The following is a 27289-nucleotide window of genomic DNA, read 5'->3' as shown; positions in this document are numbered from 1 at the left end:
AATTATTTTACTCATTTTATTGAAGGGCTCCGCACACCGCCTTCTCAATAATAAGGCACTGAATATATTAATCTTGACAATAAGCTTGCTATCTATGCTAGACAAATGCCGAAAAGGTACATGTGTAGAACTTCCACATGACATGATAGCTAGGGGAAAGATGAAAAAATATATGTTATGTAACTTAAAAGAGTAACAAACCAAAGTCAAGGTCAAATGCTGGAATGTCTCTATTCAGACAGACTGAACGGTCTAGATAGGGATTGTCACATTTAGTCCTTGATAAAAGCATCTGATTACATGTTGTTCTGTATCAGCCTAATGCGAACGCATCTACATTGCTTTTACTGCCATTTTACTGCAACATGTCTAAAGCACTATTAGCGCCATGGATTTCTTTTAATTGAATTGTTCATTAAAGTTTGCTGCCTTTTATAAATGTATGTAAATTTCTTCCACAGCTGACTGTATAAACGCCATGACAATGGCACATAACTACTACTAATATATATTTCATACTGGAATTCGCTTAAAAGCTTGGCAAAATAACAAGTTGCATGCCATCTCAAAGAAGAAAGCCGGTCACATTCATTAAATATATAAGAAATAAATCACTTCTACCCTAACATTTTCATTTGTATAATATAATAGCATTATACAGCAGTGATGGCCAGTTCGCAGTGTTCGGGCAAACATGTGGGCTGCCATCTTAAATCACAAGTCCGGGGATGCACAGGTAAGCCCTTACCTGTGCCTGTAGGCGAGCCGGTCTGAAACAAATGCGGTCACCGGGAGCAGGCAGTTCCGAGAACAGCCCGGTGAAGGCCCCCGGCGGCTGTTCTCGGAACTGCCTGCTCCCGGTGACCGCATTTGTTTGAGACCGGCTCGCGGCGCAGGCACAGGTAAGAACTTACCTGTGCATCGCCGGACTTGTGATTTAAGATGGCAGCCCCCATGTGTTCGCGGGCGAACACGGCAAACTGACCATCACTCTTATACAACATTACGTTAAGATGTTCACGGTATAGAGGCAGTCCATTTTCTTTTTGCTTTTTGCTAACTGGGTCAATGAAGAAGAAGAGACTTTTGTAGACTGTCTAGCCTTGGTCTAATTAGTGGTATGAAACTGCACAGAGATAATGTTGCACATTTACCAAGGCTCTATGCCAGGTCTTGGGTGTAAAAAATCTGGTACAAAGAGCAATTTGCACAAAAAAAAGTATTTTTTTGTTTTTTCCACTGTTCTTGTCACTTTTTAAAACAGTGTGAGGAGCTTAGGAGAAGGGGTGACACCCCTTGACACATTTCCTATCATTTAAAGTAGTACTCCCAGAAAAATATTTGTTCTCTGACATGTTAGGTACATGATGTAAACTGTAGTGAAGGTAATCTTCTCATCAGTGACTGTATTTGTAAGTTATAACCTCCCTTCTGATCCTCAGCTGTTTCATCTGACCAGCCCTCTGAGCTCCAGCTGACACAGGGCAGAAAGTCAGTTAATTCTCTATTCACACAAATTAAAAAAGCGGCAAATATTGGGAACGTAATTGCACCCACAAAAAAATGTGCGGCCATAATAAATAGTAAAAAAGAAAATGACAAGCATACATTAAAAGGATTCTTTCCCTGTAGAAAATGCATGGTGTGTAAAAAAAATCGCAGAAAAATACGACCAAAATGAATCGAATAGCAAATGAAGATGGTACCTACGAATATAATATTCGAGACCACATAACATGCAGTACCAAAGGAGTTATTTACGCAATAAAGTGTCCATGCGAAAAGGTATACATTGGGCGCACAAAGAGACAACTAAAAAAACGATTGAGTGAGCACATATATAATATAAATAAAAAATCAGAAGGGCCTCCTCTTTCTTACACATTGAAGCATAATGGAAAGTTCGAGGGATCCTCTTTCTTCGGAATAGAGGTAGTTAAAATGGACATACGAGGAGGCGATTTTATTAAAAATATGTCGAAGAAAGAAACCCAATGGATTTTTAATATGAACACACTTGTCCTGAATGGTTTAAACGCAGAAATCGAGTTGTTTGGTTTCGATTAAAATCACGAAAAATTAAAATTAAAATTATCAAATATACTTTAAGATCATGAGCAGGTAGAATAAAAGGAAGCCACTGGAGGCACAACAGTGAATCCCTGACGAAGAGTACCGTAGTACTCGAAACGCGTAGAAAGGTGTTTTGGTGCTCACAGTAGCCCGAAGCTCAACAGGTGACGTCACCAACTCCCCTTGTGAGCGTGAGTACGAACGGAGTTTCGCTACCGGCCGGGGCGAACTCCATACAGCCTATTCTACCTGTTATTTGTCTCTGCGTTGAAGAAATCGTGTATATTGGAAGACCCGAGAAGGTGGCCCCCTAATTCCACACATCAGAATCAAGGTAATCTTGCTATTCCAAACTGAGGTGGACAGGTTTATCACGATTAGAACCAGGGGTTAATAAGGGTCAGGTGGATTGGGCTGAGCGCGGTGTCTCCTTTCTATTTACAATTGATTTGTGTAACCCGCTTATAACAGCTACTGCGGAGCTGTTTTTGACACTGCTGCTTAGTATCATGTTCTGTAATTAGCGCCGGTGGAATATTCTTATAATTCTCTATTCATTCATATGAGACTGACATTGAGAAATTGACTTCTTGTCCACACATAAGATACTGTGTTATTTGGAGTCAGAGTGCTGGTCACATGACACAGCTGAGGATCAGAAGGGAGGTTATAACTCACAAATACAGTCACTGGCAAGAAGATTACCTTCACTACAGTTTACATCATGTACCTTTTAAAAAAATATTGTGGGAGTTCCTCTTTAATGCAGAAAACTATGGACATCAGATGTGTCAAATTTATTAAAGGGGGTTATCCCATGAATAATGTAAAAAATGAAAATCATCTAGTACATGACAACCTCTTTCTAACGAAGCTAGAACCAGCCCTGTACCTCACATGGATCCAGAGATCTCCCCATTTATTGCTGGTGTCCTTTTTCAGAGGGCATGTCCTTTCTGCTGCAGCTGGTGGTGGTTGAAGGATGGAACTGCACATGTACATCAACCTCAGTGAGCAGGACAAATAAATTAGAAAAAGAGAAAACAGCAGCAGATGGTTCTTTACAGATAGATTTCATAGAATAACTCAGTAGCTATAACAGATTTTTCATTACAGTGCATGCAATTACAAAAATATTGAGATCCAGGTGCTGGTTTGAAAACTATTTTGTGGGAAAACCCCTTTAAGGGGCATGTGGACAAGATTAGGCATTTTCTATTATAGTGCCGGCGATGTGCGGTCCGCAAATTGCGGAATGAACATTGCCAGTGTCCGTGTTTTGCAGACCCTAAGGGCTCATTCAGACGGCAGTATGCTGTCCGCAAAAATACTGAATGCTATCAGTTTTTTTGCGGATCGGCAAAAAAACGGATAGCATTCAGTATTTTTGCGAACCCATAGACTTCAATGGGGCCATGTCCTGATTTTCACGGACAAGTATAGGACATGTTTCATTTGTTTTGCAGAACCGTGGAATTAGAAAAGGGCCTCACAGAAGTGAATGGGTCAGCATCTAATCCGCAAAAAAAAAAACGGATCCGCATTTTTGCGGATAGCATACAGCCGTCTGAATGAGCCCTTAGAAATATAGTGATTCTGGAGGTAGAGTGCCAACCTCTTCAAGCGATTCTATCTAAGATGTGAAATACTTATACTTTGCTTATTGCTACGAGATATGGGAAACCATTGAGTTTTGGCTCTGGAATATTCATGAATGTCCCCTGGTGGCAGTAGAAATGATGAATTTGTCCTAGTACTATGAGCTGGATGCCACTACCTAGGTTGATAAAGTATAACATTTACTGGATTTATGAAAAGACTGCTTTTATTTTATTTTATTTTTGTAACCCTGAGCACAGTGTATGGAACATTACCCTGGTCCTGCAATTCTCAATTTGCACCAAAACACAATAGCTGTTCACAGTTAATAAATATCTTTTGCCATAATGAAACAAGAAAAGTACAACGAGCATATAATAAATTCAAAAACCGGGCTTCAGTGTATGAGCTGCAAAAGGTGGAATTACGAGGGTTTCTGGGTTGTAAAAAAACAAGAGAAAGATGTAAATTAGAGACTTATTGTTGATGCTGTTCCCTAATATATTCACGCGGGTTCACCAAAGCTGAACCTACCCTCGTTCTGGGAGTGATAACGGAGCTCATCCACTAAGTAATCAAATTTCCAGCACTGCTTGCTCTATTCTCCATAGTAAAATGCAAGCACCATTAAGTCCACCTGAGGAACTGACAACCATTACCTGCGCTGCTTCCATTGACCTGACGCACACTCAGGTGTAGTGTGATGTCGCTGAATGCAAATTCTTAAAATATAACCAAAATTTTAACAAATTTGCTTATTTACTTGTCACTGTTGCAGATACAAGAAAATCACTTTACATAACTGATATCTGTCAGTGAGCGGCGGTTATACAAGTTAAGGCTACATTCACACGAACTTATGTGTTTTGCGGTTTGCAAAAAAACTGGAAGACATCCGTATGGCATCCATATTTTTTGGGGGGGACAGATCCATTGTAGCAATGTCTATGCCTGTCTGCAAAATGGACAAGAATAGGACATGTTCTATCTTTTTTGCAGGGCTACGGAACGGACATACGGATGCGCATAGCACACTGTGTGCTGTCCACATTTTTTGCGGTCCCATTGAATTGAATGGGTCCGCATCCTATCTGCAAAAAAAAGTCGGGACAGACACGGAAACAAAATACATTAGTGTAAATGCAGCCTTAAGGGGGTTTCAGGCTTTATTGTGTAATAGAAGGCAATTAAACTGTAGCTTGTTTCTGAATCTCTCTTCAGTCTACCAGATTTCTTCCTGCAGTTCATGAATGGAAACATTTATTGGTCCAAATTTACCAAAGATTGCACCCAGAATGTGGTATATAATGCGTCAAAATTTGGCACATGTAAAATGCTGCATCAGCTTTAGACAGGCAAATATGCCAAAAAGTATAATTCACTGTACCTCATGTGAAAAGGGCCGTAGCTTAATGTACGAGGGCAACAATATTTTTCAAAATTGCACCAAAATATTGGCACGGAACCAATAGATGTTATACCCCGCTTTTTACCCTTTCATTTGGATCCAGTTGCCCTGTACTACACTTAGATTTTTGATGTGGAAAACTACTTCTACTTGGCCTTTCAAGAGTAAGCCTTGATATATTTCGACACTGTAAAGGTGTACGTGAGCAGAATAGTATCTGAATAGATTTCCATTCACTGACAGCAAAAATAAATTGTGGATGCAAAGCAGATTAAAAATTAGATAATGTGGATGAAATCGAGTTTTAAAGAGACACTTCTGATGTCCACGGTAGGACCAATCCATTTTTCTGTCCCTCGCCTCCCCTACCTCTTGTTCATGTCATGTCTTGGTCTGTCGAGTCTCGCCTTGTCCGTTCTCGTTGTCATGTGATTGTCTGTCCAAAAATTGGGAACTGTATGCCATACTTACTTTTCTACTCAATTCTGGTGGTTCCCATCGGCTTACTATTCGTCAGCCCTATTATATATAGGTATATCTAGATTGTACTACCTCTGAATCGCTTATGGAGCCAACAGTTGGCCATTTCTTTTCCTTTGTATGTGTACTTGATATGCTTGTTGTATCATTCATTTATATGCTTCAATAAAATAATGATTGAACCATAAAGAGACACTTCTATCAAAAATAGATTTTTTTTATATTCGTAGAAAACACATTTTGGGGGTCATTTATTTCTAAAACGTTGGTTTTAATAAACCCCTGCGCTGGCAGTGGATCCACTGGAGATATGAAGAGGCACTGGCCTCTTTATAACTTCAGCAGATCTACCGACATTTCTAAATGTTAGCTTCCATTTTTCTATGCCTGAAACAGATGTAGAAAATGGCAAATGAGAATGGCCTTCTGGGCCGTCCCCTTCTGCACCCATGCCACGCCCACTTTTTTAGACCTGGCGTGAGCTGGGAAAAGTCGCTGATTTTGGCGCAACTAACCGTTGCACCGCAATCTGCGCCTGAAATATGCCAAATATAGGCATATTTCATCTTCATAAATGACCCCCTTTGTTTTTCATTTCAGCATTACTATGGCACCGAAAATTTAATGCAAGGTATTATGCTTCTGTAGCAGAAAGTAAAAATGATAAGACCTCCTATATAGATAAGTAACCCATTGTCAGTTCACTGCTGCTGTGAGAAGAAGATTTTATATGGAAGGTAATCCTCAGGAAATAGTAGGTGTAGAATTGGAGTGGCAGTATTATAGCTCTATTATTCTCTTGATGGGCCTAGATAAAGAGGTTCACAGAACAGCAGTGTACTTACCAGTGTCTTCTGTTTGATTCGATTGACTGAGAGAGTTGCCATGCTAAAAGGCTAAAAGTCCAAATCGGAGGAAGAAGTTAAAGACCCAGGACAGGAAGTGGAATACATGAAGTGACTTCAAAAAATAATATCCAGAAAGGCATCTACTCTTTTTTTTGTAAAAAGAAAATTCTATAAATTATTCACATATAGGCTGTTATTAATATGTGATTTAAAAAATTGATGGAAGTTTCCGTAAAAAAAAAAGGTGTATTTGATAAAGCAGTTAATTAGTAATGCCCTACTAATTAATATGTACCTTTATCTATCTTCTGACATGACATTGCAATCATTACTGTCTCATGCATTCTTACTCAGCCCAGCTCTGAGAAACATCAGCATTCTGTACTTTTAGGTATGGCTACAGGTATATTTAGAGATGCTAATGCCCTTGTTAAAAACATGTCTTCAGATTTAATGAACAATCAGTATTTTTCTCAAAATACCTCTTATTATATACTATTGGGGGCGATATCTATAATGGAGGTCAAACATCTGGCTGCCATTTGTTCATTTGCCTAATTCGGAAACAATGAGCCTATAATTTAACATGAGATGACGCTGATAATGCTTTCATTTTGCTTCTTATTCATCCTAATTTTGCATACATCAGGTAGCAGTCATTTAATAGCAGAAGTCATGTGACCCGTGGGCTTCCCTTTGTCATCCTATGCCTGAGAATATATGAAGGGGGCTGGGAAGGCAAAGGGACGTTCAACTGTCATTCCTGACATCTACTTCAGCCATCACTTCATCCTTATGGTCATCTGACAGTAATACTTAATAGAAAGTGCATGCCGACAGCAAATCTTTGGATCTATCAAAACCTACGAAGGAGATCATCCCAGCTTCATTCATTATGTCATTACTTTACATTTTCTAGATCTTAGCTAATACCGCTGGGTTTGCAATTGGTGTTGGTAAACCATAAAGTGTAAATTAAAGGGTTTTCCGAGACATTTTCACTGATGACCTACCATCTTGATAGCTCATTAGTATCTGATTGCTGGGAGTTTGACACCCAGGACCCCCACCAATTAGCTGTTTGAGAAGGCACCAGAGCTCCTTCTCTATGCTCACCAAGCATAGCTCCATCCATTTGATAGCGGCTGTGCTTGGTATCGCAGTTCAGCCCTAGTCACTTGAATGTGTTGCATCTAGGTAATGTGACCGATGAACGTGACATCACTGGCCTAGGGGAAGTTATGAGAGGGCCGCAGTGCTTACAGTAGCGCCAGTGCCTTCTCAAACAGCTGATTGGCGAGGGTGTCAGGTGTCGGACCCCTACCAACCACATACTGATGGCCTATCCAGAAAATAGGTCACCAGTTAAAAAGTGTCGGAAATCCCCTGCAAATATGTTAATACTGTTTCCAGAATGCAAATTGCCAGAGCAAGTTCTGAAAAGACATTAAACCATCATAGAATGCTTGAAGATATCTCCAGCCGGCAGACCAGTGAATGCAGCTCTGGACTATAGGGGTACGAGCACATGGGCAGGTTTCTGCATGCAGTTTTGGAAGCCAAAACCAGGAGTGAATTAAAAAAAATTGAGAAGCCGTATGTACTTTATACTTTCTCTTCTTTTATGATCCACTCCTCATTTTGGCTTCCAAAACTACACCAGGAAACCTGAACGTGTGTCCGAACCATTATACAAGTTGCAACTCAAAATAAAATTGGATGAGAAGGCTGTGTTCCCAATGCATGTGCAAATTTGGCATACGACAGGGGCCAAATGGAAACGCTTTTGGCCATTGTCAAGAGAATGGGGTAGGTTTGATGCATATGCCGGGAAGGTATATCCGTAAGTCCTAATTAAGTCCCATAATGGATATATTCAACTGTATAGCTATATAGTGGCATATACAACATCAATGTTGTCTACCACGGTCATACAGTACAGTACATCAGGATATACTCTTAGCATATGCATCCAACAGAAGAATTAAATGTGATGTGAACATATTTGAAATAAGTAGTTGTGGATAGCTCACCACCTTTCTCAGTGTGGTAAAGGTGCTCCAGTCTGAGACTGATCACCCAATCAGTCAGGATAAGGTAAAGAATTGTAAGTAAGCGACTGGCACTCACTATATGGGTCACAACAACAGCATTTATTGACATAAAAATAACAAAAATAATAGCATAATGTTAAAACATCACAATTTACACAAAAATTGTTACATAAAATATCCCCCTAAAACATGTATAAAAATAAAATAGGCCATCCACTGGTGTATGAACCCTATAAATGTAAGGGATCTCCTGCATATAATAAGGACTGTCCTTTAAACTAAATAGAGTCCCAATGTTCCGCTCAGATAGTCTTGCAGATTTATAGCAGTGTCCCTTTAAGTCAAGGTGATATGCATCCGGGTAATAATTTCTATAGATTTGAATCCCAGTGTCCACACAGTGTAAAGCGTCAAATGCCTCTTCCACAATAGCTCAATTGTGTCTGGTGGTCAATGCTGTGGAGAGATGTTGCTTACCGGTATGTACAAATGTCCGGCACTCTCGTTCACCAGCTTTCCACACCACGCTGCTGCAGTCGCTTCCGGCGTCTCTGCTCTCTGGTGTATGTCACGTGTTCTCCCAGAGATATCGCGGGACTTGCTGGCTCTATTCCGGTATTCAAATGCGATTGTACTCTCAGCAAAAAAAGAAAGAGTGGAGCGCTCCAAGTTTGAAAAATAGTTTAGATGATCTCGATCATATCCGGATTTATAATCGGAACAGGGATCCAACGCCAGACGTGTTTCAGGGACTTCACTCCCCTTCCTCAGTGGCTGATGTGAACATAACCTAATGTAATGGTTATGTAAATCTAATCTAATACAAGGCCATGTCACAAGCTTCCCATAGAGATCTTATAAATGGTTACAGAGTAATTTTAAATGGCTACTGACCAATCAGAACAGAGGATTTGGATCATCTGTGCATAACTTGGGAGGGTCATTTCAGTAATTTCACTTGGCATGCCACCAACCTTGAAGATAACATCTAAGGATCCCTGGAATGGAACCATTTGCAATCACCACATCATAGCAGTTTTTCAAAACCTAAAATTCTAAGGGTACATTCACACAACTGTACTTATTTTGAGGGTTTGCAAAACACAGAGCCGCAAAATACAAATGACACATTAAATTTGTTTTATTTGCACTCCCACTGACTTCAAAGGGTCCGTGGTCTGCATTTGTGGCCAAGAATAGGACATGCTCTATCTTTTGCAGAACGGACATATGGATGCAGAAAGCACACGGGCCCATTGACTTCAATGGGTCCCTGGTCCACACCTGCAGCCAAGATCTGGACATGTTCTATCTTTTGCGTAATGGACATACGGATGTGGAAAGCACACAGATGTCTTCCGTGTCCTTTCTGCATCCATATGTTGGTTCCGCAAAAGATAGAACATGTCCTATTCTTGGCCACAAATGCAGACCACGGACCCTTTGAAGTCAGTGGGTCCGCAAAAAAAAGATGTAACATGGTCGTCACACAGACATAATCCGTGTTTTGTGGATCTGTTCTTTGCATACATCAAATATGGTCTTGTGAATTCACCCTCTGATAGTAGACAGAGTCATTAAACCTAAACCATGCTAAACTGTTGACAGCACTTTTGTGGAGCTTTCCTCATCAGGAGTAGTGTGAATATGAACTTTTCTTTTGCCAAATTCTGCCCCAGCAAGTGCTCAGAGTGAGGCTTATGGTCAAGTGCTCTCTAAATTGAGTTTCTTCACAACAATCCCCCCCCCCCCTCCCCGCCCTGCGTGACAACTCTAGTGGTCTCCTGATCAGAATCTACATCTGTAACTCAGAGAAGAGGGAAAGGCTATTGGCAGAGCTGAGCAGAGCGAGCACAGGGCAGGAGCTCCATAGCACATCACACCTCCTTTGTGTGCCCACTCTGCTAAAGTCTGACATTAGTGGAGCAGAGTTGGTACACAAGTACCAGAGTAGAGACGCCTCACAGGGCTCAGTGTGGCCCCAGTGGAATCTGTACTGTATAAGAGTACAGATTCTAAAGTGCAATAGGCACCTGATCTTCGGGAGTTTATTTTGCTAGAAAAATGTAAAAAAATTAATAAAGTATATTAGAAAACATTATTTCATCACATTTAGAAGTTTTTGATACATTTTAATCATGTACAACCCCTTTAATCTCTTTAAAGAAGGCACCAAATTATTGTGAGTGTGCTTGTTACATTATCAGAAAGATTAGAACATACTCTGCAGCACTGTGTAATACATTAGACAATACAGGGACATACATCCTAGACCAGGGATGGCCAACCTAAAGGCTCAGCCTACAGCCATCAGCCTACAGCAGGGCATAATGGGAGTTGTAGTTTTACAACAGCTGAAGAGCCGCAGGTTGGCCATGCCTGTCCTAGACACTTCATAGAAAAGATGAGAGGACCCTACCCAAAGGCTTAACATCTACAAGGAATGTAAGCAAACCAGCTATGAATATAGTGGACTTGTCGGTCGCCCAGCATGGTTCTGTGTAAATATAAAAGAAATATATGGTAATTGATACATATTCCAATAGTTTTCTGCTGTCATTCTTTTAACATGGAATCTTTTAACTTGCTAGTATCTTGAACAGGTGGGTTCTACTATTAAGAGGAATTCACAAATGTTTAGAGAAAATTCAACGTGACAAGAATCTATTGGGTGCCATAAATTCTATTCCTCTTAATGAAATCAAATAGAATTTAGCTAATTAGATTCAACTCCATATGCCACATATACGTAATTATACTACTGTGTATACAGATGTAGCATTGTATACAGCTGTAGATGGATCACTTAATAACGCCGGCACGCGTGTGGTTTCAGTCAAATTTCTGACCATTGTCAGCTGTCACCCATAATTCTTCTATAACCACATGGGGGTTGTTACTAATTGTCACATTAAATTCAGAAGATAATGTATAAGAGTAGACACACAATGGAGCTCGGAGAGAAAATATGTCAAATAGTCATACACTGTATTCATAGGAGGTATATTATAGGACATTAACAGGGGGACATTGACTGCTCATATATTATCTTGTAATAAAAATGTCTAAAATTGTCATTTCACCAACGTTTTTATGACAAACTGGGGATGTGGTTATTGTTTTACCTGTACAGGAATTGGTCAAGGGGTTCCAGTGGTGGCGCTTATTGTGGAAGGTGGACCAAATGTCATATCAATTGTCTTGGAATATCTGCGAGACAGCCCCCCTGTTCCAGTTGTGGTGTGTGATGGAAGTGGACGTGCATCCGATATTCTTGCCTTTGGTCATAAATACTCAGAAGAAGGAGGGTAGGCTGATAAACACATTCTGGTTAAACCCATCATTTGTAAAGTTGTATTATTATCTATCATCTTTACTATTTGTTCATTAAAGTCTTGCACCACTGTTTATTTCTGGTATTTCCGCAGTTACACCACTTTTTACCTACCTGACACCAACTGGAAGCATCAACCTGTAGGTCCAGTGACCACACTATTTCTATATATTGTAAAGCCAGTGTGAAGCTCTTCAATACAATGTGAACCTGACCACGACACTTCTATAGCTACACTATCCTACATTTCTTCCTGTGATATCCCCAGTAAATAAGAACACATCACCATATCTGAGTTTAATGTGGCTAACAGTAATCATTTTCTCTGATGGACACTTTCTGTGGTTACTGATAATGACCATGTTCATGTGGAGAAATACAGAAAAACGGAAAATGATTGAAGATTTGCAATCATTTCAGTCCAACCAGTGCCAAGTCAAGTTCTGTCAAAGCCCATGATCAAAACACAGTGTAATGCCCTTCTCTTGTTGGAAATGATCTAAAATAGACACAAAAAAAAAATCACTACAAATACAATTATATGACATCACAGCAATAATGTGGGGCCTAGCTGATGAAGACCCCTAAATAATGTAGTCCCAAAACAAAAGATGTCATACACTGAGTTAAACAATAACACATACCCTGTACCAATTTTAAAGAAATTGTCCAGCTTTTTTTAAGTGATGGCCTATTGTCAAGATAGAAAGAGCAACTGACTGGCACAGGTTTGGGGTCCCATAGTGATGGCCTATCCCGAGGACAGGCCATCATTTGAAAAAGGCTGGACAAGGTCTTTAATAAAAAAAATATATGCAGCCTTTCAGGCAAGCTACCATCAATAAGTCTTGTAGTGATTAAAAAGCCCAAGTAATATAACTGAATAAATGTGACTAAATACGTGATTACCCAAGCTTCAATGAATAAAAACTATCTACACAGAAGACTTTCCAGTGCAATGTCCAGAATCTTCTGTGGCAGACTTTCAGTTCTCTTATATCCTTTTTGTTGGAGAAGAACACCTCTCATTTTGGACAGTTGTCCGAAATTGTTTTTACTGCCCTGTATATCAGAACCTGATAGAAACTTCAGATATTGCCGATAACAAAAATGAAATGAGGCAAACAAATGAAAAATAAATCCAGGAACAAAATGAAACTGCTACCAAATCGGAGAAACTGTCTGCAGCTTCCAAAGAAAAAATAATGTGTGGAGTATGAAGTATAGTAATCAATGAGAGCAATATTATTAAGGATAAGTGTTTAAAATCTCCACCTATCCTTTGGTTGAACTTGATGGACTTATGTCTTTTTTCAACCGTATTAGCTATCTAATTATCTAACATCTAAACTACGCACACAATTTCCCATAAAAAAAATCTTTAATTCAATGCTCTTTAATGGTTTATTAAGGTACTTAAAGGGACACTGACAGGCAAAATCAGCATATTTAGTTATATATATGACATTACAAGTCTTATACAGTCTATTAAAAGCATGTAAGTATCCCCCTGTCCACCTTACAAATACCAAAAAATAAAGTTTTATAACCTGCCTGTCTCCTCACCAATCTGCCCAAGGGGCGGCGTTTCATCTCAAAATGCGCCCAGCCAGCCGCTCCCAACTGCCGTTCTGAAGCCCCGCCCAGCTCATCAATATTCACTTAGCTGGGCGGCGGCTACAACTCTCCCCAGTCACGATCCTGCGCATGGGCAATTGAATCCTCCTGGCATCGTTCACGTCTAATCTTCTGCGCTTGCGCCCGGCCGTGGTTACATCGGTTTTACATGGGTCTGTACGCAGGCGCGATGTAACCACGGCCGGGCGCAAGCGCAGAAGATTAGACGTGAACGATGCCAGGAGGATTCAATTGCCCATGCGCAGGATCGTGACTGGGGAGAGTTGTAGCCGCCGCCCAGCTAAGTGAATATTGATGAGCTGGGCGGGGCTTCAGAACGGCAGTTGGGAGCGGCTGGCTGGGCGCATTTTGAGATGAAACGCCGCCCCATGGGCAGATTGGTGAGGAGACAGGCAGGTTATAAAACTTTATTTTTCGGTATTTATAAGGTGGACAGGAGGGATACTTAGATGCTTTTAATAGACTGTATAAGACCTGTAATGTCATATATATAACTAAATATGCTGATTTTGCCTGTCAGTGTCCCTTTAAAGGCGCTATCTGAGGCATTAATACTGATGACTTATCCTTAGGATAGTTTATCACTACCCGTTGTTCAGGGGTCTGATTCCAAGCACAGCACCGATCAGCAGAAGGCATGGTATGCCGAAACCCGGTACAGCTCCATGCACTGTGTATTGGCCAGTTCTCTCTCATTCACATGGATAGGACTGAGCTCCAGTAAGGTTGGGTTCACATCATCACTTCGTTTTCCATTGTTCTGGTCTGGTAGAGGAGCAAAACAACTGAAAAAATTGAAAGATAGGGTACAAAACTGATCCGAACGGAACTAAACAGAGTGCAGGCTCCTGCAAACCGGAATGGCACATTCTCCAATGCACTTTGGACTAACACTGGCATATGAAATGCTAGTCTTAGTAAATTCCCCTTGGATTTTTTCAACCTATTGATTTTCAGTGTTGATCCAGAGAAAGGAAGGCAAACCCTATATGATATAAAGCTAAGAGTCCTCATTTTACAGGGGAAAAAAAATCATTCCTGACTCCAAATATGGAGAATAAATCCGTGGATCAAAGGCACATCTTCAGAAATCTGCTACACAAAATTTGTAACACCATAGAAAGGCATCCAGACTTAACCATCACATCCTGTGGCACTTCCTAGGGTCATCTTTTCACGGCTCGCACACTAAAGAAAGACATTCCATGTTTAAGCCAAGCAACATGTGGTATTTTTCAAGTATACAATTGCCAAGCCTTATATATCAAGTATACTTGTAATGTACACAGACACATGTGGAGTTTTATACTGTATGTTCAAAATTCACTAGACTAGAGCAAATGTATGATAGATGGAGGCATAGATAGATACATAGAAATATAAATAGAAAATAGAAAGATAGATAGATAGATAGATAGCCATGTGCTTATTATTTAAGTAGACCAGAAAAGCCAGAGTAGCAGGTGGTAATTGTATGTCTCTGGGGCATATGCCTGCTCTGGACTCCTATATATGGGATCATATGGCACTGGAGAGGGAACATAAAACAGAATTTTTTTAGGGGGCAAGTGTGGCTAGAACTATCTTAACAGATGTATGTGCCCTTTCCTGGATTGACCAGCATGTCCTCCGTCATTATCATATATGATTAAAAAAAAATAAAAGGAAATATGTTTATAGTTGGATGAAAATCACAGTATATTTTGTATTCAGACCACTTCCTGGTCTCTTGATTATCTAGCCAATGTGAAGATGATATTATGTATTCATGATGTTGTATATCATGTACACACTATGTGATTTTTACATTGGCTAGATAATTATTGATCGCTATGTTTTTTGATATTCCATTGTATGTTTTATTGATTCTTTGCACTATGCAATATGTTGTGATTTTGCACTTTTCTTGTAATTATGGCAATTAGTTATTGATAAATTGCACATGCACTTTAAGTTTAAATATGTTGTACACAATCTTACAAGTTGCTTGAGGAAGGGTCTAGTGTTTGAGCCGAAACGTTGCGTCCACATGGGTGAATAAACTTTAAAAAAAATTTCAATTCATGAGAGTGCTGCTGACTTTTTTGCTCTAGATAGATAGATAGACAGGTATGAGATAGATAGATAGATAGATAGATAGATAGACAGGTATGAGATAGATAGACAGATAGAGGGATGATAATGAATGGATGAATAGATAGATGATAAATCAGATCGGTGTGGGGTCCAACCAGCCAAACACCACCAATTAGCCTTTACCTGCAGCCATCATCAGAGGAACTACTACTGAAAATGGAGCCAGCAGCACAGTTCTGTTCATAGTGTAGTATCCGTGCCAGGTTTCTGCACTTCATCTACAATTCAAGTGAAGACGGTTCATCGATACTGTTAAACCAAAAAATCCCTTTAAGGCCTCTTTCACACTACCGTATGGCTACTTCAGTGTTTTGTGGTCTGTTTTTCACGGATCCGTTGTTCCGCTTTTGGTTTCCGTTGTGTTTCCGTTTCGGTTCTGTTTTTCCATTCCGTTTTTCCGTATGACATATACAGTATACAGTAATTACATAGAACAAATTGGGCTGGGCATAACATTTTCAATAGATGGTTCTGCAAAAAACGGAACGGATACGGAAGACATACGGATGCATTTCCAGATGCATTCCATTTTTTTTGCGGACCCATTGACTTTAATGTTACGGAACGTGATTTACGGCCAAATATAGGACATGTTCTATCTTTTCACGGAACTGAGATACGGAAACACGGAAACGGAATGCATACGGAGTACATTCAGTTTTTTTGCGGACCCATTGAAATGAATGGTTCTGTATATAGACCGTATATGGACCGTATACGGAACGCAAAAAACGGCCCTTAAAACAGAAAAAAACTGTAGTGTGAAAGAGGCCTATTGAGAAAAGGGTAAATTATTCCTAACAGGTATGGAATATGAGTTCCATATTTGTGATGAAATGTCAAGGACAGCAGTTTTAATATCTAATAATAATATTTACAGTGCTGCCCATAATTATTCATACCACTGGCAAATTTTGACTTAAAGTTACTTTTATTCAACCAGCAAGGAATTTTTGACGGGAAATGACATAGGTGTCTCCCAAAAGATAATAAGACGATGTATAAGAGGCATTATTGTGGGGAAAAAAACATTTCTCAGCTTTTATTTACATTTGAGCAAAAAATACAAGATGTTCCGCACTGTGGAAAATCTCAGAGGACGTGGTCGGAAGCCAAAAGTGACACCTGTGATGGCCAGGAGGATAGTTAGAGAGGTGAAAAAGAATCCAAGGATCACCACCAAGGCCATCCTGGTGAATCTGGGCTCTGCTGGTGGCAATGTCTCAAGGCAGACAATCCAACGGACACTGCACACTGCTGGGTTCCACTTCTACAGATAAGGCACACAAAAGCTCGCTTGGCCTTTGCAAAAGCTCATCTGGACAAAGAAGAAGACTTCTGGTCTTCTGTGTTATGGTCAGATGAAACAAAAATTTAATTGTTTGGTCACAATGATGTTTCCTTCATTTGGCGTAAAAAAGGAGAAGCCTTCAACCCAAAGAACACCATCCCCACTGTCAAACATGGTGGTGGGAACCTAAGGCTTTGGGGGGGGGGTTCAGCCAATGGACCAGGGAACCTAATCACAGTAAACGGCACCATAAAAAAAGAGCAATACATGAGGATTCTCAACGACAACATCAGGCAGTCTGCAGAGAAACTTGGCCTTGGGCACCAGTGGACATTTCAGCATGACAACGACCCAAAACACACAGCAAAAGTGGTAAAGAAATGGTTAGCAGACAACAACATTAACGTTTTGGAGTGGCCCAGCCAGAGTCCAGACTTAAATCCAATTGAGAATCTGTGGAGGGAGCTAAAGATCAGGGTGATGGCAAGAAGACCCTCCAACCTGAAAGATTTGGAGCTCATTGCTAAAAATGAATGGGCAAAAATATCTGTGAAGACATGCAAAAAGCTGGTCTGCAATTATAGGAAGCGTTTGATTGCTGTAATAGCCAATAAAGGCTTTTCTATTGATTATTGAGAAGGGTATGAATAATTTTGGACTGGACACTTTTTGTACAAGAGGCAATAATGCCTCTTGTACATGGTCTTTTGGGAGACAACTATGTCTTTTTCCATCAAAAAAATAGTTGCCGGTTGAATAAAAGTAACTTTAAGTCAAAATTTGCCAGGGGTCTGAATAATTATGGGCAGCACTGTAAATTACTTGACTATTGTCGATATTAGAGGCAAAAAAAGGAAAAATTAAATACAATTATAGAACATACCCTGTATATATATATCCAAGAATTAAAACATGCATCAAGAGAGCAGGAGGAGGCCTGACTATAAAATAGATGTCTCTAATAAATTATCATGCAGTGACTTGGATCGTAGGCCAAGTATAACCACATGTCTCTTTTATTAAGCCAACTCTTAATAATGTTCTCTTTTAACCACTTCCTGCCCAGCAGCCAATTGTATGTCAAAGTGAGACAGTCGGTCCCGCAAACTGCTTATTATGGCGTTGTGATGGTGCAAGTACAGGTGGTATATTATACCACTGGCACTTCACTCTAATGGCAAGGATCAGAGATAACTTTGTTCCTGGACATTTAACCCCTTAGATGCCATGGTAAATAGTCCAAGTTGAAATAGTTTGGAATGACATACCACAGGTGGATATCCAGCATCTGGGAGATTCCACCCAGTGTTATTGTGACCCTACCTCAACATATACCCTGCTGCAGAACCCAAAATAAAGGGTGTGCCACCTTGGTTGTGTGATCATTGATCGAACACTAGCAGTTTATACTTCAACAATCTCAGCTCCATCACACTAAGTTTCCCAGGTGTCCTTTACTCTGGTAGTGTACATTGGCCGTGTATAATTTAAGCAAGAAATATATTTGTATCAAGAGACCAGGAAGTGGTCTGAATACAAAATAGATGTCTGTAATGAATTACTATGCAGTGATTGTCATCCAACTATAACCATTAAAAATTCTCTCTTTTTAATAAGCTATCATATATGATAATGATGGAGGACATGCTGATCAATCCAGGGAAGGGCACATACATCTGTTAAGATAGTTCTAGCCACACTTGCCCCCTAATAAAATTCAGTTTTATGTTCCCTCTCCAGTGCCATATGATCCCATATATAGGAGTCCAGAGCAGGCATATGCCCCAGAGATATACAATTACCACCTGCTACTCTGGCTTTTCTGATCTACTGACATAATGAGCACATGGCAAACAGCTTATCCGAGAAACTAGAAATCTGATTAATGTTAAAGCAATAGAAAACTTGGTCATAAAATAAAGGTTGAGCATGCTTTAAAAACAAATAAATTGGTAAAAGATACACGCAAGACTACATTTCACTAGTTTTAAGGGCCCTTTACACGGGCCGAGAATTGAAAAGATCATCACTAAGTTATCGATGATCTGGCGGTGTAAATGCACTGCCGATTACGCAATGAATGAGTGAAACGCTCATTCATCAGTTAATTGGATCGTTAATGCAGCATAAAAATCCTTGTTTCCCTGTGACAGATTGTGCTGTGTAAACATGATCTACTGCCGGGAAACAACAAGACAGTATGGGGAAGAGCTATGGCATTAGCGATCACCCCTCCCCATACGCTGGAGGAGATCGCTGCATGTAAATGCACAGGTCTCCTCCGCTAGCGAGCAGCAGATTGTTGGGAAGGAACGCCTCCTTCATGACAATCTGCTTGTACATCGTCCCGTGTAAAAGGACCTTTCCTAACTTCTTATATACTATTTTAAGAACATCTCTTCCTTATTTTTTTAAAAGTTACATTGCAGATATTTTCAAGATTTAAACCTGTTCATAGGAGGCAACCGCCATACTTCCAAATAGCTGCACGCATTGGGTTGTCATTAGAGTTGAGCGAACACCTGGATGTTCGGGTTCGAGAAGTTCGGCCGAACATCCCGGAAATGTTCGGGTTCGGGATCCGAACCCGATCCGAACTTCGTCCCGAACCCGAACCCCATTGAAGTCAATGGGGACCCGAACTTTTCGGCACTAAAAAGGCTGTAAAACAGCCCAGGAAAGAGCTAGAGGGCTGCAAAAGGCAGCAACATGTAGGTAAATCCCCTGCAAACAAATGTGGATAGGGAAATGAATTAAAATAAAAATTAAATAAATAAAAATTAACCAAAATCAATTGGAGAGAGGTTCCATAGCAGAGAATCTGGCTTCCCGTCACCCACCACTGGAACAGTCCATTCTCAGATATTTAGGCCCCGGCACCCAGGCAGAGGAGAGAGGTCCCGTAACAGAGAATCTGTCTTCATGTCAGCAGAGAATTAGTCTGCATGTCATAGCAGAGAATGAGGCTTCACGTCAGCCACCACTGCAACAGTCCATTGGCATATATTTAGGCCCAGCACCCAGGCAGAGGAGGGAGGTCCCGTAACAGAGAATCTGTCTTCATGTCAGCAGAGAATTAGTCTGCATGTCATAGCAGAGAATGAGGCTTCACGTCAGCCACCACTGCAACAGTCCATTGGCATATATTTAGGCCCAGCACACACACAGGCAGAGGAGAGAGGTCCCGTAACAGAGAATCTGGCTTCATGTCAGCAGAGAATCAGTCTGCATGTCATAGCAGAGAATGAGGCTTCACGTCAGCCACCACTGCAACAGTCCATTGGCATATATTTAGGCCCAGCACACACACAGGCAGAGGAGAGAGGTCCCGTAACAGAGAATCTGGCTTCATGTCAGCAGAGAATCAGTCTGCATGTCATAGCAGAGAATGAGGCTTCACGTCAGCCACCACTGCAACAGTCCATTGGCATATATTTAGGCCCAGCACACACACAGGCAGAGGAGAGAGGTCCCGTAACAGAGAATCTGGCTTCATGTCAGCAGAGAATCAGTCTGCATGTCATAGCAGAGAATGAGGCTTCACGTCAGCCACCACTGCAACAGTCCATTGGCATATATTTAGGCCCAGCACCCAGGCAGAGGAGGGAGGTCCCGTAACAGAGAATCTGTCTTCATGTCAGCAGAGAATTAGTCTGCATGTCATAGCAGAGAATGAGGCTTCACGTCAGCCACCACTGCAACAGTCCATTGGCATATATTTAGGCCCAGCACACACACAGGCAGAGGAGAGAGGTCCCGTAACAGAGAATCTGGCTTCATGTCAGCAGAGAATCAGTCTGCATGTCATAGCAGAGAATGAGGCTTCACGTCAGCCACCACTGCAACAGTCCATTGGCATATATTTAGGCCCAGCACACACACAGGCAGAGGAGAGAGGTCCCGTAACAGAGAATCTGGCTTCATGTCAGCAGAGAATCAGTCTGCATGTCATAGCAGAGAATGAGGCTTCACGTCAGCCACCACTGCAACAGTCCATTGGCATATATTTAGGCCCAGCACCCAGGCAGAGGAGGGAGGTCCCGTAACAGAGAATCTGTCTTCATGTCAGCAGAGAATTAGTCTGCATGTCATAGCAGAGAATGAGGCTTCACGTCAGCCACCACTGCAACAGTCCATTGGCATATATTTAGGCCCAGCACACACACAGGCAGAGGAGAGAGGTCCCGTAACAGAGAATCTGGCTTCATGTCAGCAGAGAATCAGTCTGCATGTCATAGCAGAGAATGAGGCTTCACGTCAGCCACCACTGCAACAGTCCATTGGCATATATTTAGGCCCAGCACACACACAGGCAGAGGAGAGAGGTCCCGTAACAGAGAATCTGGCTTCATGTCAGCAGAGAATCAGTCTGCATGTCATAGCAGAGAATGAGGCTTCACGTCAGCCACCACTGCAACAGTCCATTGGCATATATTTAGGCCCAGCACCCAGGCAGAGGAGGGAGGTCCCGTAACAGAGAATCTGTCTTCATGTCAGCAGAGAATTAGTCTGCATGTCATAGCAGAGAATGAGGCTTCACGTCAGCCACCACTGCAACAGTCCATTGGCATATATTTAGGCCCAGCACCCAGGCAGAGGAGGGAGGTCCCGTAACAGAGAATCTGTCTTCATGTCAGCAGAGAATTAGTCTGCATGTCATAGCAGAGAATGAGGCTTCACGTCAGCCACCACTGGAACAGTCCATTCTCAGATATTTAGGCCCCGGCACCCAGGCAGAGGAGAGAGGTCCCGTAACAGAGAATCTGTCTTCATGTCAGCAGAGAATTAGTCTGCATGTCATAGCAGAGAATGAGGCTTCACGTCAGCCACCACTGCAACAGTCCATTGGCATATATTTAGGCCCAGCACCCAGGCAGAGGAGAGAGGTCCCGTAACAGACAATCTGGCTTCATGTCAGCAGAGAATCAGTCTTCATATCATAGCAGAGAATCAGGCTTCACGTCACCCACCACTGTAAGAGTCAATTTTCATAAATTTAGGCCCAGAACCCAGGCAGAGGAGAAAGGTCCCGTAACAGACAATCTGGCTTCATGTCAGCAGAGAATCAGTCTTCATATCATAGCAGAGAATCAGGCTTCACGTCACCCACCACTGTAAGAGTCAATTTTCATAAATTTAGGCCCAGAACCCAGGCAGAGGAGAAAGGTCCCGTAACAGACAATCTGGCTTCATGTCAGCAGAGAATCAGTCTTCATATCATAGCAGAGAATCAGGCTTCACGTCACCCACCACTGTAAGAGTCAATTTTCATAAATTTAGGCCCAGAACCCAGGCAGAGGAGAAAGGTCCCGTAACAGACAATCTGGCTTCATGTCAGCAGAGAATCAGTCTTCATATCATAGCAGAGAATCAGGCTTCACGTCACCCACCACTGTAAGAGTCAATTTTCATAAATTTAGGCCCAGAACCCAGGCAGAGGAGAAAGGTCCCGTAACAGACAATCTGGCTTCATGTCAGCAGAGAATCAGTCTTCATATCATAGCAGAGAATCAGGCTTCACGTCACCCACCACTGTAAGAGTCAATTTTCATAAATTTAGGCCCAGAACCCAGGCAGAGGAGAAAGGTCCCGTAACAGACAATCTGGCTTCATGTCAGCAGAGAATCAGTCTTCATATCATAGCAGAGAATCAGGCTTCACGTCACCCACCACTGTAAGAGTCAATTTTCATAAATTTAGGCCCAGAACCCAGGTAGAGGAGAAAGGTCCCGTAACAGACAATCTGGCTTCATGACAGCAGAGAATCAGTCTGCATGTCATAGCAGAGAATCAGGCTTCACGTCAGCCACCACTGCAACAGTCCATTGTCATAAATTTAGGCCCAGCACCCAGGCAGAGGAGAGAGGTCCCGTAACAGACAATCTGGCTTCATGTCAGCAGAGAATTAGTCTGCATGTCATAGCAGAGAATCAGGCTTCATGTCAGCCACCACTGCAACAGTCCATTGGCATATATTTAGGCCTAGCACACAGGCAGAGGAGAGGTTCATTCAACTTTGGGTAGCATCGCAATATAATGGTAAAATGAAAATAAAAATAGGATTGAATGAGGAAGTGCCCTGGAGTCCAATAATATATGGTTATGGGGAGGTAGTTAATGTCTAATCTGGACAAGGGACGGACAGGTCCTGTGGGATCCATGCCTGGTTCATTTTTATGAACGTCAGCTTGTCCACATTGGCTGTAGACAGGCGGCTGCGTTTGTCTGTAATGACGCCCCCTGCCGTGCTGAATACACGTTCAGACAAAACGCTGGCTGCCGGGCAGGCCAGCACCTCCAAGGCATAAAAGGCTAGCTCTGGCCACGTGGACAATTTAGAGACCCAGAAGTTGAATGGGGCCGAACCATCAGTCAGTACGTGGAGGGGTGTGCACACGTACTGTTCCACCATGTTAGTAAAATGTTGCCTCCTGCTAACACGTTGCGTATCAGGTGGTGGTGCAGTTAGCTGTGGCGTGTTGACAAAAGTTTTCCACATCTCTGCCATGCTAACCCTGCCCTCAGAGGAGCTGGCCGTGACACAGCTGCCTTGGCGACCTCTTGCTCCTCCTCTGCCTTGGCCTTGGGCTTCCACTTGTTCCCCTGTGACATTTGGGAATGCTCTCAGTAGCGCGTCTACCAACGTGCGCTTGTACTCGCGCATCTTCCTATCACGCTCCAGTGCAGGAAGTAAGGTGGGCACATTGTCTTTGTAGCGTGGATCCAGCAGGGTGGCAACCCAGTAGTCCGCACAGGTTAAAATGTGGGCAACTCTGCTGTCGTTGCGCAGGCACTGCAGCATGTAGTCGCTCATGTGTGCCAGGCTGCCCAGGGGTAAGGACAAGCTGTCCTCTGTGGGAGGCGTATCGTCATCGTCCTGCCTTTCCCCCCAGCCACGCACCAGTGATGGACCCGAGCTGCGTTGGGTGCCACCCCGCTGTGACCATGCTTCATCCTCATCCTCCTCCACCTCCTCCTCATCCTCGTCCTCCTCGTCCTCCAGTAGTGGGCCCTGGCTGGCCACATTTGTACCTGGCCTCTGCTGTTGCAAAAAACCTCCCTCTGAGTCACTTCGAAGAGACTGGCCTGAAAGTGCTAAAAATGACCCCTCTTCCTCATCCTCCTCCTCCTCCTCCTGGGCCACCTCCTGTTCCATCATCGCCCTAAGTGTTTTCTCAAGGAGACATAGAAGTGGTATTGTAACGCTGATAACGGTGTCATCGCCACTGGCCATGTTGGTGGAGTACTCGAAACAGCGCAACAGGGCACACAGGTCTCGCATGGAGGCCCAGTCATTGGTGGTGAAGTGGTGCTGTTCTGTAGTGCGACTGACCCGTGCGTGCTGCAGCTGAAACTCCACTATGGCCTGCTGCTGCTCGCACAGTCTGTCCAGCATGTGCAAGGTGGAGTTCCACCTGGTGGGCACGTCGCATATGAGGCGGTGAGCGGGAAGGCCGAAGTTACGCTGTAGCGCAGACAGGCGAGCAGCAGCAGGATGTGAACGCCGGAAGCGCGAACAGACGGCCCGCACTTTATGCAGCAGCTCTGACATGTCGGGGTAGTTGTGAATGAACTTCTGCACCACCAAATTCAGCACATGCGCCAAGCAAGGGATGTGCGTCAAATTGGCTAGTCCCAGAGCTGCAACGAGATTTCGCCCATTATCACACACCACCAGGCCGGGCTTGAGGCTCACCGGCAGCAACCACTCGTCGGTCTGTTGTTCTATACCCCGCCACAACTCCTGTGCGGTGTGGGGCCTGTCCCCCAAACATATGAGTTTCAGAATGGCCTGCTGACGTTTACCCCGGGCTGTGCTGAAGTTGGTGGTGAAGGTGTGTGGCTGACTGGATGAGCAGGTGGAAGAAGAGGAGGAGGAAGCCGAGAAGGAGGAGGTGGCAACAGGAGGCAAAGAATGTTGCCCTGCGATCCTTGGCGGCGGAAGGACGTGCGCCAAACAGCTCTCCGCCTGGGGCCCAGCTGCCACTACATTTACCCAGTGTGCAGTTAGGGAGATATAGCGTCCCTGGCCGTGCTTACTGGTCCACGTATCTGTGGTTAGGTGGACCTTGCTACAGATGGCGTTGCGCAGTGCACACTTGATTTTATCGGATACTTGGTTGTGCAGGGAAGGCACGGCTCTCTTGGAGAAGTAGTGCCGGCTGGGAACAACATACTGTGGGACAGCAAGCGACATGAGCTGTTTGAAGCTGTCTGTGTCCACCAGCCTAAATGACAGCATTTCATAGGCCAGTAGTTTAGAAATGCTGGCATTCAGGGCCAGGGATCGAGGGTGGCTAGGTGGGAATTTACGCTTTCTATCAAATGTTTGTGAGATGGAGAGCTGAACGCTGGCGTGTGACATGGTTGAGACGCTTGGTGACGGAGGTGGTGGTGGTGGTGTTGGTGGTACATCCCCTGTTTGCTGGGCGGCAGGTGCCAACGTTCCTCCAGAGGCGGAGGAAGAGGCCGAGGCGGCAGCAGCAGAATAGGCCGAGGCGGCAGCAGCAGAAGAGGTAGCAGGGGGAGCCTGAGTGACTTCCTTGGTTTTAAGGTGTTTACTCCACTGCAGTTCATGCTTTGCATGCAGGTGCCTGGTCATGCAGGTTGTGCTCAGGTTCAGAACGTTAATGCCTCGCTTCAGGCTCTGATGGCACAGCGTGCAAACCACTCGGGTCTTGTCGTCAGCACATTGTTTGAAGAAGTGCCATGCCAGGGAACTCCTTGAAGCTGCCTTTGGGGTGCTCGGTCCCAGATGGCGGCGGTCAGTAGCAGGCGGAGTCTCTTGGCGGCGGGTGTTCTGCTTTTGCCCACTGCTCCCTCTTTTGCTACGCTGTTGGCTCGGTCTCACCACTGCCTCTTCCTCCGAACTGTGAAAGTCAGTGGCACGACCTTCATTCCATGTGGGGTCTAGGACCTCATCGTCCCCTGCATCGTCTTCCACCCAGTCTTGATCCCTGACCTCCTGTTCAGTCTGCACACTGCAGAAAGACGCAGCAGTTGGCACCTGTGTTTCGTCATCATCAGAGACATGCTGAGGTGGTATTCCCATGTCCTCATCATCAGGAAACATAAGTGGTTGTGCGTCAGTGCATTCTATGTCTTTCACCGCTGGGGAAGGGCTAGGTGGATGCCCTTGGGAAACCCTGCCAGCGGAGTCTTCAAACAGCATAAGAGACTGCTGCATAACTTGAGGCTGAGACAGTTTCCCTGGTATGCATGGGGGTGATGTGACAGACTGATGGGGTTGGTTTTCAGGCGCCATCTGTGCGCTTTCTGCAGAAGACTGGGTGGGAGATAATGTGAACGTGCTGGATCCACTGTCGGCCACCCAATTGACTAATGCCTGTACCTGCTCAGGCCTTACCATCCTTAGAACGGCATTGGGCCCCACCATATATCGCTGTAAATTCTGGCGGCTACTGGGACCTGAAGTAGTTGGTACACTAGGACGTGTGGATGTGGCAGAACGGCCACGTCCTCTCCCAGCACCAGAGGGTCCACTAACACCACCACGACCATGTCCACGTCCGCGTCCCTTACTAGATGTTTTTCTCATTGTTATGGTTCACCACAACAACAAATATATTATTTGGCCCAATGTATTGTATTCAAATTCAGCGGGATATAAATTTGAGGCCTAGTATTTAGGCGCTGGGTGACCGGTATGGATTTAGTGACAGAATTAGACTTGGAAATGCACAGAAGCGTGTGTGTGTGAAGTTATTCTGAATGACCCAATGTGCACCTTGAATATTATATACCCTTTTAGGGATAGATTTCAAATAGCTCTGATATAGCAGAAACCACTAAATTATGAAATTGCTAAATTGGGAATTGTACTTCAACCCAGAACAAAAAATGTGCTTTGACGGACACTAAATATCTTGCCCAGCAACAACAGTACAACGGTGGGTAACGAGAGATTTAGAGGGAATTAAATTTGAGGCCTAGTATTTAGGCGCTGGGTCACCGGTATGGATTTAGTGACAGAATTAGACTTGGAAATACACAGTAGCGGGTGTGTGTGAAGTTATTCTGAATGACCCTATGTGCACCTTCAATATTATATACCCTTTTAGGGATAGATTTCAAATAGCTCTGATATAGCAGAAACCACTAAATTATGAAATTGCTAAATTGGGAATTGTACTTCAACCCAGAACAAAAAATGTGCTTTGACGGACACTAAATATCTTGCCCAGCAACAACAGTACAGCGGTGGGTAACGAGAGATTTAGAGGGAATTAAATTTGAGGCCTAGTATTTAGGCGCTGGGTCACCGGTATGGATTTAGTGACAGAATTAGACTTGGAAATGCACAGAAGCGTGTGTGTGAAGTTATTCTGAATGACCCAATGTGCACCTTCAATATTATATACCCTTTTTGGGATAGATTTCAAATAGCTCTGATATAGCAGGAACCAC

General features: G+C 43.1%; 1 protein-coding gene across 1 annotated transcript in view; it reads left to right on the top strand.

Annotated features, from left to right (window-relative positions):
• Window positions 1-27289, top strand: part of TRPM3 (transient receptor potential cation channel subfamily M member 3) — a 532037-nt gene that overhangs the window by 272671 nt on the left and 232077 nt on the right. The window contains exon 7 of the mRNA XM_044287287.1: window positions 11596-11770. Within this exon, the coding sequence (XP_044143222.1) occupies window positions 11596-11770 (175 nt within the window). The remainder of the gene's footprint in view (window positions 1-11595; window positions 11771-27289) is intronic.

This window comes from Bufo gargarizans, chromosome 1, assembly GCF_014858855.1.
Source record: "Bufo gargarizans isolate SCDJY-AF-19 chromosome 1, ASM1485885v1, whole genome shotgun sequence".
In the NCBI taxonomy this organism is placed as follows: Eukaryota; Metazoa; Chordata; class Amphibia; order Anura; family Bufonidae; genus Bufo; species Bufo gargarizans.
The sequence above is the reverse complement of the archived record's forward strand: the minus strand, read 5'-3'. Positions and strand labels throughout refer to the sequence as shown.